At 64.4% G+C, this 11,356-nt stretch overlaps 3 protein-coding genes across 3 annotated transcripts; all 3 read left to right on the plus strand.

The window, feature by feature from the left end:
* The first annotated feature begins 1,131 nt into the window (after positions 1–1,131).
* LOC128794787 (keratin-associated protein 9-2-like) lies at positions 1,132–2,004 on the plus strand. The gene has a single exon (XM_053954991.1). It carries the CDS (start codon positions 1,132–1,134, stop codon positions 2,002–2,004), a length of 873 nt encoding a protein of 290 aa, XP_053810966.1.
* A 3,193-nt stretch (positions 2,005–5,197) lies between these two features.
* ANKRD34C (ankyrin repeat domain 34C) lies at positions 5,198–8,457 on the plus strand. The gene is made up of 3 exons (XM_053955123.1): positions 5,198–5,298; positions 5,796–5,964; positions 6,082–8,457. Exon 3 carries the CDS (start codon positions 6,122–6,124, stop codon positions 7,649–7,651), a length of 1,530 nt encoding a protein of 509 aa, XP_053811098.1. The 5' UTR covers positions 5,198–5,298; positions 5,796–5,964; positions 6,082–6,121; the 3' UTR covers positions 7,652–8,457.
* Positions 8,330–11,284, plus strand: LOC128794788 (transmembrane emp24 domain-containing protein 3-like). The gene is given in 5 exon segments (XM_053954992.1): positions 8,330–8,355; positions 8,444–8,700; positions 8,703–8,905; positions 9,489–9,737; positions 10,201–11,284. Coding segments are annotated over 5 exon segments (972 nt in total). The 3' UTR covers positions 10,438–11,284.
* Positions 11,285–11,356: the final 72 nt, after the last annotated feature.

The raw sequence follows: 11,356 nt of genomic DNA on the forward strand, positions 1-11,356 counted from the left end.
TCTCTGCTGCCCCTCTGGAGCACACCCAGGGGGAAAGCCCGCCGTGGAGGTGCAGGAATGTGCAGATTACAAAGGGGAGATCGTGTAGGGAGAGATGTGTTGTCAAGGCAACAGCAACTGCAGGATTGGGAGAGGGAAGGAGGGGGAACAGGGGCACCCAGGGGTCCGGTGGTGGACACAGGGGCACAAGAAGCCAAGGATGAGGACAAACACCCTGCCTCTCTGGCTGCCAGGACAGCTCCCAGCCCTGCTCCCAGTGAGGGAGGATGATTCAGGGCCCCACAGCATCCCCAGAGCCCAGCAAGGGACAGAAGCTGACACTCTCCAAGGCCCAGCAATTGAGCAAATGCCACCGGTGACTCCGAGGGGAGCAGCTCTGGCTGCTCAGTGACACAGACCACCACAGTCTGATTTTCAGACCTTTCCACAATTTGCTAGTCTGAGTCAAACCAGCTCCCCACACTGTGGAGCAGACTCTGGAGGGATCCCTACCCTACCCATCTCCAAACCCTACCGCTTACAGGAAAGGTTGAAACTCTGTTCAAGCCTCAGACGGGCATGGCAGTCCCCAGCTCAGAGAGGGGACAGCAGGCACAGCCACCTGTGAGGCCCATGGTGGCCAGTGCAGCTACAGAGCTGCCAGTCTGACCCAGATGCAGCCTTGGATCCGAGTTCACCGCGACGGCAGTGAGGGTGCAGGCATGATCGGGGCACGGGGAATCCTCCACTCTCGGGCACCTAGAGACCCCGCTGTGCAAACAGCTGCCACTGTCCCCTCAGCCAGGAGCCAGGGCGGGGACAGGGGACACGCAGGGAGTCAGTGCAGGAGCAGTCAGGGGCTCTGTGCTGCTGTGCTCACTGCCCGAGCCCCACACCCAGAGCCCCACACGCGGAGCACCCTCCTCCCTCCTTCCCTGGGCTGTCAAAGGCCCCAGAGCAGCCCTGGTAGGGCAGCAGCTCCTGGCAGCGTGGCAAGCCCTGCTCCCTGCTGAGCCCCTGCTCCCTGCTGGGCCTGTGCTCCCCACGCACCCATCCCAGCAGCAGTCCCTGCCAGGCCCTGACAGCTCCCTAAAGCTGCTGCACTATTTTTACCCCCCGGTTGCTATAGAGACATCAGAGCCGCTCCCCGTGATGATGCAGCTGCTTTTGGGTGATGCAGTCTCTTCCAGAAGCATCACCCACTGCATCACCCACTGCATCATCCACTGCATCACCCACTGCATCACCCGCTGCATCATCCACTGCATCACCCTCTGCATCACCCACTGCATCATCTGCTGCATCACCTGCTGCATCACCCACTGCATCACCCACTGCATCACCTGCTGCATCACCCACTGCATCATCACCCTCTGCATCACCCACTGCATCACCCACTGCATCACCCACTGCATCATCTGCTGCATCACCCACTGCATCACCCACTGCATCATCCACTGCATCACCCACTGCATCATCCTCTGCATCACCCACTGCATCACCCTCTGCATCACCCACTGCATCACCCGCTGCATCATCTGCTGCATCACCTGCTGCATCACCCACTGCATCACCCACTGCATCATCCACTGCATCACCCTCTGCATCACCCACTGCATCATCTGCTGCATCACCTGCTGCATCACCCACTGCATCACCCACTGCATCACCTGCTGCATCACCCACTGCATCACCCTCTGCATCACCCACTGCATCATCACCCTCTGCATCACCCACTGCATCACCCTCTGCATCACCCACTGCATCATCTGCTGCATCACCTGCTGCATCACCCTCTGCATCACCCACTGCATCACCCTCTGCATCATCTGCTGCATCACCTGCTGCATCACCCACTGCATCACCCACTTCAGGTCCCCTGGGACACCCCCTCTGGTCCCAGAGGTGTGTGCCAGCCCCCGTGCCCTCGGCAATGCCACGGGATGTGGGGTCACACAGACACCTGCTCCATCCCTCACTCCCGGTGCCCCGGGCCGGGGCGAGCTGCTGCCCCAGCCTGGCTAAGGTGCTGCCACGCTGGGCAAGGTCTCACCATGGCCAGCTCAACCACCCGGCCAAAGCCAGGGACCAGAGGGGACAGGGAGCAGCAGTGTGTGGCGCTGCACGGCCACAGGAGGTGGCAGGGCTGTCACTGACTCATGGATTTTAGCTGACTGATCTCCGGCACACCCATTTTTCCAGCAGGAGAAATCAGGGTCCCAATTAAAGCAGGTACAAACCTGACCCAGGCTCCAGCTCTGCTCAGTGCTGAGGGGAAAGCAAGCTGCTGTGGGCATGGTTGGACCCTGTCCTCCATGAAACCCCAGGAGGGCACGGCTGGGGCCGAACCCCGGTGGGCTGGGACCCCCTGTGCCCAGGGCAGCCCCAGCGTGTCCCACAGGTGGGGACCTGGACTGTGCCCCAGGCAGCAGCAGCAGCACAGCAGCAGAGCCAGGGGTCCCCCCGGAATGCTGAGCTCCCCCACGGCTGCGCCCAGCCCCGGGGAGCGTGGCTGTGAGCGGTGAAGAGCGGCCGTGCAGGGATGAGCTGGCAGGAACAACTCACACAGCCCTCGGCAAAGCACCCAAAATAGAACCTGCCAGCACCGGCTGCCTCCGGGGAGATGGGGCTGGTTCAGCCCGTGGCAAGGCTGCCCTGGCACCTCACCTGTGCCCCGAGGTGCCAGGAGATGGTACGAGACCATCTCCAGGTGGAGACAAGACCCTTCCCCAGAAGACAGACCCAGCTCTGCTCAGCCAGGGGCTGCAGCTCCTCCAGGGCTGAGGAGAACATGGAGCCGACAGCCTCTCTCCATCCTGTCCCTGCTCCCACAGTCTCAGCCCCTCAAGGCATCACTGCAGTCCCTCGAATGCCCTGGGAACCACAGCTGCACCCCACAGCCACCAGACAGCCCCGTTAGAGCCCCAGAAAGCAGCTCCCCCTTCTCCAGGCGGGGCCAGACTCTAACCATGAGCTCAGCAGGCTCTAATGAAGGGGTGACAGCTCTCTGGCTGCTCATCCAGGTGGGGTAGTGCTGGGAGGGCCCCACAAAGCATCCAGCATCTCTGCTGTTCTCTGCAGTGACACAGTTCTGTCACCTCTGCCCCTCTCTGTCCTGCCAGGACAAAGAAGCCCCCTGCCCAGGTGAGGATCCTGGGTACCAGTACCCCCCGTTCCACAGGGGACTGGCATCACCAGCAGCACTTCCAGGCACTGCCAAGCCCTCCACACCCTGCCAGGGCTGTTCCGTGTGGGCAGAGCCCCCTGTGGTGGCACCCAGCCACCTCAAAGCCACCTCATCCCAGTTTTGTCCCAAACCCATCATGTCTGGGCCCCATCCTGCTGCCCCAAGGCTGCACAGGCACTGCTGAGATCAAACCCATGGCTCAGAGCCCTGCACAGAGCTGCAGCCTCTCCAGCAGCCATCCCTGCGGCCCCGTTGCCATGGCATCCTCGGGGATGGCACAGACACTGCTGAGGAAGACAAGGAGGATGAAGATAGGTGGATACATTGGCTCTGCAAAGCCAGGGCATGGCTGGGGCAGATTTGAGGCCCTCGGGCAGCAGGCAAGGGCCATTCCTGCTCCCCTCCACAGCAGTCCCAGCTCCCAGGACTGGCATAACGGAGCTGGCATCGCCACACTCCCCTCCCTGCTGGGGCATCTCCCACCCCATGGACACCTGGAAGCTGGTGGAGCAGGAAAGGGAATTCTTGTGTTTTGACATCTTCAAGGATAGGTCATTCCTGCTTTCCAGGCAGGACCAGCCAGCCTGGGGTCCAGCACAGGGGTGAGAACTCACAGGAGCAGCAAGGGGGCCAGAGCACGAAGGGGCTCTTGCAGGCGAGGGGGGTCCCCAACCCTTAGTTCCAGCATTCTCCTAATTGCAATCATCAGGGAGCCAGGACCTGCCTTCTTTCCCCACAGGCACCTCCTCCCTCCTTGTCGCCATCCCTGACCCATGCTGGGGTGCCCTGGGAGCAGAGCAGACCCCCCTCAGCTGGGGGGATTGGTGGCTCCCCCTGGGCAGCCTGGTCCTTCTGCCACCACAGCTTGTGTCTTCTAAATTTGTGGGTTTCAGGAGTTTATTTTCAAGATGTTTATTTTGTGAAGGTGTTTATATTATGTTGCTTTTAGGAGTTAATGTGTTTATTTTTGACAAGTAAAACTGTGCTCTTGCATCAGAAAATGGACAGATAAACACATTTTTGGGGGGTTCATGGCCAGTTTAGGCAGGTACTGCAGAGTGTCTGTGTTACCAAGTCAGGAGGAACCTGCCATAAGGTTTGTCAAATGCTCCCTTAACGTAGTAAGACTGACTTAATTTCTCTGCTGGCTCTGATTCTCATTGTCATCATCTCTGAATGAAGAGCACTGCAATATTAGATTACATTTTATTAATCACAAGAGAAATTTCCCCAAATGTTAATGTGATACGGGGGGGTGGGGGGTGTGTGATGACAAAACACATTTGTGATGGTCTGCAGAAGTGCAGAACCATGAGGTGGGTCAGGGTGGTGGTCGGGGCAGCTGTGACCATTTCCCCCTTTCTCCGAATTCCCTTTCTGCTGGGACTGCTCCGAAAGAGACGCCGAGGAAGGAGGAGGAAGCTGCTGGCAAGGAGGCTCTTGCCCAGCTGCGAGATCCGGGGACAAAGGAGGGCCAGAGGCACACGCTGCTGCTCGTCCGGGAGACACAGAGACCCCAGCTCGTCTGCACGGCACAGAGCACTCCTGTGCCCCAGCTGCGCCCTCGGGCTCTCCCAGGTGTGCGCTCAAGCCGCGGAGTCATTCACATCAGAGGGGGCTTGGGGGGCTGTAATTCCCCCTGCTCCAAGTGGGGACAGCTGCGGGCTCAGACCAGTTCGGGCTCTGGGGAGCCCCAGGAGCAGGGACACGCACAGACAGCCCGCACGGGTGGGCGCAGACGGACAGAGACCAGGCAGCCCCCCAGCACACGGACACAGACCCTACAGACCCCCGCACACGGACACAAACCCTACAGACCCCGCAGCCCCCCGCACACGGACACAAACCCTACAGACCCCGCAGCCCCCCGCACACGGACACCCCCTCCCGCCGCTCCCCGCACCCACCTGCGGGCGGACGCGCCGCCCCCCACGCCCTCCTCCTCGCGCAGCGCCGGGCACCGGCACCAGCGGCTGGCACCGGCAACCGGCAACCGGCACCGACGATCGGCACCGGCACCCGGCACCCGGCACCCGGCACCCGGCAACGACACCGGCACCGGCCACGGCACGGGGCAGCGGCCCCAACACCGGAGAGTGGCACCGGACACCGACACGGGCAGCGGGCAGCAGGTACCGGGTGGGGTAGCGCACCCCACCGTCACCACCGCAGCCGGGGGCGGCGGCGGCAGCGGAAGCGGGATAGCCGCGGCTTGGAGGGGAGCGGGGAACACCAGTCCCGGCGGGAGTGGGGGAGAACCGCCGCCCGGCTCTCCCCCCGGGTCCGAGGGGTCCCCACGGGAAGGGGCAGCTCACGGGCAGGGAGCGGCACCGTGGGCGCCTTTGGGAGGGGCTGGGAGCAACGCGAGCACTGACCGCAGGTCCGGGGGCCGCAGGATCCCCACGGACGGCACGGAGGGGTGGGGAAGGGCCGGGAGGCTTGTGCCCTGTCCAGGGGCACTCTGGGGGCACCGGCTGCTCAGGGCTCCAGGAACACTCTGAGGAGTGGGGCAGGGAGCGGGGGGCAGCAGGAGTGGGTGGCAGCGGGGGTCGGAGGGGCGGTAGAAGCAGGGGGCGGTAGAAGCACAATAGACAGCATGACTGTGGCTGCTTCTGCTTCCCTCCGGCAGTGAGGAGGCAGAGATCCCGGCTCCAGCCCAGGAAGCCATCAGGGAAGTTCACAGAGTCTCCAGTGGGCTTCGTGCTGTGGCCCCCCAGACACAGCAGCTCGGTGGAGACCATCAGAAGCTCTCTGATCTCCTGGGGAAACCAAGGCATCCGGGCAGCTGTCTGCACAAGGTGGGTGGACACGGCCACGGGGACACTGGGATGTGGGGCAGTGCCCGGAGCGTGGCATCCCAGGAAGGCAGGGACAAAGCAGTGGGGCTCACCTCTTCTCCGTGGTTCCCCCCACAGGCACCACTGCCATCCCATCACCCAGCGGGAAGCAGCAGCCATGGATGAAGTGACGGAGCTGGAGCTGGGGGGCAACTCCCTCCTGAAGGCCGTGTGGCTCGGCCGGCTGCGGCTGACCCGGCTGCTGCTGGAAGGGGGGGCTTACATCAACGAGAGCAACGACAAGGGGGAGACCGCGCTGATGGTAGCCTGCATCACCACGCACGTCGACCAGCAGAGCATCCACAAGGCCAAGATGGTGAAGTACCTGCTGGACAACAGAGCCGACCCCAACATCCAGGACAAGTCTGGGAAAACTGCCCTCATGCACGCCTGTATCCGAGGGGCTGGGGGGGATGTGGTGTCCCTGCTGCTGGAGAGTGGGGCAGACCCCAGCCTGGAGGACCACTCAGGAGCCTCAGCGCTGGTCCACGCCATCAATGCCGAGGACAAGGCTGTGCTGCAGCACCTCCTGAATGCCTGCAGAGCCAAGGGGAAGGAGGTGATCATCATCACCATGGACATATCAGCCTCTGGCACCAAGACGGCCAAGCAGTACCTGAACGTTGCCCCTGCGCTGGAGTTCAAGGAGAAGGCTCCCCTCGAGGAGAGCACAGCCCCCTCCAGTGCCCACCTGAAAACTCCCATCTCAGCACCTTCCCCTGCCGAGAAGGAGAGCAGCAATCTCACCCCACACCCTTCTCACACTGGGGACACTGAGCCACCCTCGCCGGGGCAGAGAGCTGGCACTGCCCGGAGAGCCCACCTGCCCCGGCTGAAGCGACTGCGGTCAGAGCCATGGGGCCTGGTGGCACCCTCGGTGCTGGCGGCCTCCAGTCACCGCGACGACACGCGGGTCTGCGCTGACGGTGAGGTCATCACGGGCATCGGCGACCTCTCGCTCTCCAAAAAGCCCTCCCTCACCCGGAGCAGCAGCAGCAAGGGCAGGGACCCCTCTCTCTTCCCCCCAGTGGATGAGCAGGCACTGGGGCCGCTGGCATGGAAAGCCACGCACGAGAAGAGCCCAGGCACCCACCCATGCCTGTCCCGGAGCATCACGGTGCCGGAGGAGCTGGAGAGCACCGGCACGGCCGCCAGCTCAGCTGCAGGCACGGACGCTCCGCACTGGTGGAGGCCGGGCACCGAACACAACGGGGACCCGCAGGTCACCGAGGCGGGGAAGGGGCCGTCCGAGAGGCGGAGGCTGAGCGGGTCCCAGCTGGCCTTGCTGGATGGTGCCTGTGACTCTCCCTCCGGCAGCACCAGCACATCGCCCAGCAGCGGCCGGCGCCGGCCACCCGGCTTGCTGGAGAGGCGAGGATCCGGAACCCTGCTGCTGGACCACATCTCCCACACAAGGCCAGGATGTCTGCCCCCCTTGAACGTGAACCCCAACCCCCCGATTCCTGACATTGGCTCCAGCAAAGCCCCCTCCCCGCTGGCTGCTGGGCTGAAGCCGCTGGTGCCCCTCACACCCAGCTCGCCCAGGCGGGGCGATCTGAGAGCCCACAGGAAGCTCCTCCGCAGGCATTCCATGCAGGCAGAGCAGATGCGGCACCTCTCCGATTTTGAGGAGGTCGTGGCGCAGTAGCCGTGCCACCATTTGTTCACAGGGAGGTGGCCAAAGCCGTGCTGTCCCCGCAGAGACGGGACGGTTCCCACACAGAGTGGGCACTGGCTCCGGGGACACACACTGGTGGCCAGGGGGGTTCAGCCCTGAGCCCAGGGGCTGAATCGGGAGCGGGCTGATCGGGAGACCGATCCCCCACCGTCCTAGATCGCCAAGCTCCGTGCCAGGGATCCCACCTGCAGGTCACTTATTCCTCACTAGTTACAATCCGCTTTTCTTACATCCTGCTCGTTCTCCCACCGAATCCCGTCCCGGAGCCCCCGGTGGTGACCCCTGGGGCCGAGGTGTTCATGAAGTGCCTTCCAGGAGGGGAAGGGGCTCAGTACCGCGGGGGCTCGAGGAGCGGAACACCCTTCCAGCCACGGACTGGTGTCGGTGCTCTCCCGGAGCGGGAGAGGGAGACAACGCTCCACCTCCGAGATTCCCGAGGGCGCCGGAGCCCCGGCGGCTGAGCTCACCCGGCACCGCGGCAGCCTCGTCGGGTGGGCTTGTCTCGGGATGCCAAGTCACCGAGGGTGACACGGGCTGACCCCAGGGCTTCATCCCACCGGGAAAGTCGCAGGCACCGCGCCAGGACCCCGCGGGCCCCACGCACGCTGTGCCGCGGGCCGGCCGTGTGCCCTGGCTGCCGGCAGATCCATGAATGCGATAATTCACGAGACCGCGTGTGCGCAGGGGAGCAGGGGCAGGTGTTGGGGTGACGCCGTGGTCCTGCGGAGACTTCTGCACTGGTTTTGCACTGCATTAATAAAGCGCTCAGCTTTGGACGGAGGCTGATCTCGCGTGGAGCGGACACCAGCCGCCCGGCCAGGCGGTCCCGGGAGTGCCGAGGGGATGGCCGCGGCTCCCGGAGTGCTCGGCCCGGAGATGCCGGGGGGTTCCCGGGGTGCCGGGGTCGGTGGAACGTTCCCGGGATCCCCGCGGGTGCCCGCCCCGGGGCCGGAGGTGCCGCCCGCGCCCCGCCCCGCTCGCGGCGGAAGCGCCACGTCAGGGGGGCGGTGCGGGGGCGGTGCGGGGCCGGGGCCGGCGGCGGTGGCGGGGCCGGGCTCGGTGCGGGTCGCGATGCCGAGCGCGGTGCGGACGCTGTGCCTGGCCGCGCTGCTGGGCGCGCTGGGGGCCGGCGGCACGGAGCTGACGCTGGAGCTGCCCGACAGCGCCCAGCGCTGCTTCCACCAAGAGCTGGAGAGCGGCGTCAAGTTCACCCTCGACTATCAGGTACTACCCTGCCTGTACCCTCCTGCAGCCTTCCGTGCTCCCCCTGCACCCCCTGCCCAAACCCCTGCCGGGGCCCCCTCCGCCCGCACCCCATCCCTGTGCCCCTGCCCATGTCGTGCCCGTGTGCCTGCCTGTGCCCCGATGCCCGTGCCCCCTTGCCCATGTGTGTGCTATTGCCTCTGCCCATGCCACCTGCCCCTGCCTCCCCACACTCCCATTCTGTGCCCCGCAGAGCCCCAGGCAGGGCTGCAGTTCCACCCCAGCTCCCTCCATGGTGCACTAGGAGTTGTTCCCAACCCCAGCCCCGTGCCCAGCAGGGCCTGAGAGCCAGGCCTGGGATGTGCCCACATCAGCCGTGGACACCGCTGACCTGGGTGATGAGGGCTGTCCCCACCTGAGCCACGGGCACCCCACCTGAGTTGCTGGCACTGTGGTGCACAACTTCCCCAGGGCTCCCCTGGCCTGGGCCCCATCCCATGGGCATGGTGCCCGCTGGCCTCTCACACCACTGTGGGGCTGGGCAGGGGGCCCTTGCCACGTTGCTTGGCGTGTGCCACCACTGGAGATGTGTCTCCCTCCCCAGGTGATCAGCGGAGGGCACTACGATGTGGACTGCTACGTGGAGGACCCCAACGGCAAGACCATCTACCAGGAGACCAAGAAGCAGTACGACAGCTTCTCGCACCACACCGAGGCCAAGGGTGTCTACACCTTCTGCTTCAGCAACGAGTTCTCCACCTTCTCCCACAAAATCGTCTACTTCGACTTCCAGGTGGGCGACGAGCCGCCCATCCTGCCCGACATGAACAACCGCGTCACTGCCCTGACACAGGTGGGTCCCGGCAGGAAGGGAGGAATGGAGGGAGGGAAGGTCCTGTCACAGCCCCCAAGCAGCCTTGCGGGATGGCAGTTGGGGCCTTGTCCCCCTCCTCCTCCACTGGATGCAGAAGTGCCAACCGCCAGCCAACAGCCCCACCACACACCACATCCTCTGCCTTGGGGGGGGGCTGTGCTGGCTCTGGGCTCCCCTCTGCAGCAGCCCGTGTCCATCCCACGTGAGGGAATTGCATCAGCCATTGCATCCCTTGGTGTGAGCTCTGGGCTGGGCATCCGGGTGCCCTCGTGGGCCCCTCATCTCTGTCCCAGTGGGGAACCACCCTGGATGGGTTCTGGCAGGAAACCTACAACACAGACACTACTCTTGAGTCCAGCTCTCGAGTGTTGTGGCACAGCCCTGGGCTCCCTCAGCTGTGCCATGTCAGAAGCGACAGGGCGCTCTCGTCCTTGTCCCCCAGCTGGAATCTGCCTGTGTCACCATCCACGAGATGCTGAAGGCGGTGATCGACTCCCAGACGCACTACCGGCTGCGGGAGGCGCAGGACCGGAGCAGAGCTGAGGAGCTCAACGGGCGCGTCTCTTACTGGTCAGTGGGGGAAACCCTCATCCTCTTCGTGGTCAGCATCGGGCAGGTGATGCTGCTCAAGAGCTTCTTCACTGAGAAGAGACCCAGCAGCGGCGGAGCTGGCACCTAGAGCTGCTGTGCGTGTGCCTGATGCAGCAGCAGCGGGACGGCGCCGGGGCCGCGCTGCGCCGCCCATCTGTGCCGTGGGCAGGCGGGGGGCGGGAGCAGGGGTGACACTGCTCAGCTGGGTGACGCAGCCACCCAAGTGCAGCCGTCCCCCGGCGTCACCTCCCGCTTGCCATCGCCCGGCCTACCCTGTCCCCTCGCCTGGCCACCCTGTCCCCGTTCTCTGGCTGCGCTGGGACGCGGGTGGGACCAGCAGAGCAGAGCGCTGGGGCAGCCTCGTGACTGCCGTGACCACACGCCCCTGCCCCTGAAGCCCTGTGCAGCCACGAGGGGAGGGACAGCGCTGGCCCACCTGGCACCCCCCCAGTGCCCTCGGCCCAAGGAGAGCTGCCCGTGGGCTGGGGGTCTCTGACTGCACCCCAGCTGTGCTGTGGCGGGCAGGGTGCTCCCAGCAGCAGGGCCACAGCAAGGGAAGGCTTTTTGCTGCGTGGTCCTCTGGCTCTAGCAGCTCCTCCCCTCGCAGCAATTCTCAGGCTGGCAGCAGGTGGTGTGCCCGTACCAGGTGGTGTTTTCATATTCACACGAGTCTGTGCCTGGGACTCAGCCCCCTCACACATTCCCCCCACCCTGTGGACATATGCCAAGGAAGCCCCATCCCTGCCCCAGAAGCACAGAGAGCCCACACACACTTGGGACTGCAGCCCCTCATTCCCTGGAGCCCCACAAGACCCCTGGAGTGACTGGTGTGCTGGCCCTCCAGCCCTCAAGCAGGTGTGAGATCATTTTTCAGAGCTGAAGCAACTCCACTAGACTTTTCCTTCGCCACTTTCAAATAAAGCCCTGCAAGCATGGCTGGCACTGCTGTTACTGGGCACAGCTTCTGCCTGCCCTCCTGCCTTGTCCTCTGCCCACGCCAGCTGGGC

The sequence above is a fragment of the Vidua chalybeata genome, chromosome 13, assembly GCF_026979565.1.
Source record: "Vidua chalybeata isolate OUT-0048 chromosome 13, bVidCha1 merged haplotype, whole genome shotgun sequence".
Lineage (NCBI taxonomy): Eukaryota > Metazoa > Chordata > Aves > Passeriformes > Viduidae > Vidua > Vidua chalybeata.

Coding starts and splice junctions, on each gene's coding strand:
- ANKRD34C (XM_053955123.1), top strand. CDS start 6,122: ATGGATGAAGTGACGGAGCTGGAGCTGGGGGGCAACTCCCTCCTGAAG.
- LOC128794787 (XM_053954991.1), top strand. CDS start 1,132: ATGATGCAGCTGCTTTTGGGTGATGCAGTCTCTTCCAGAAGCATCACC.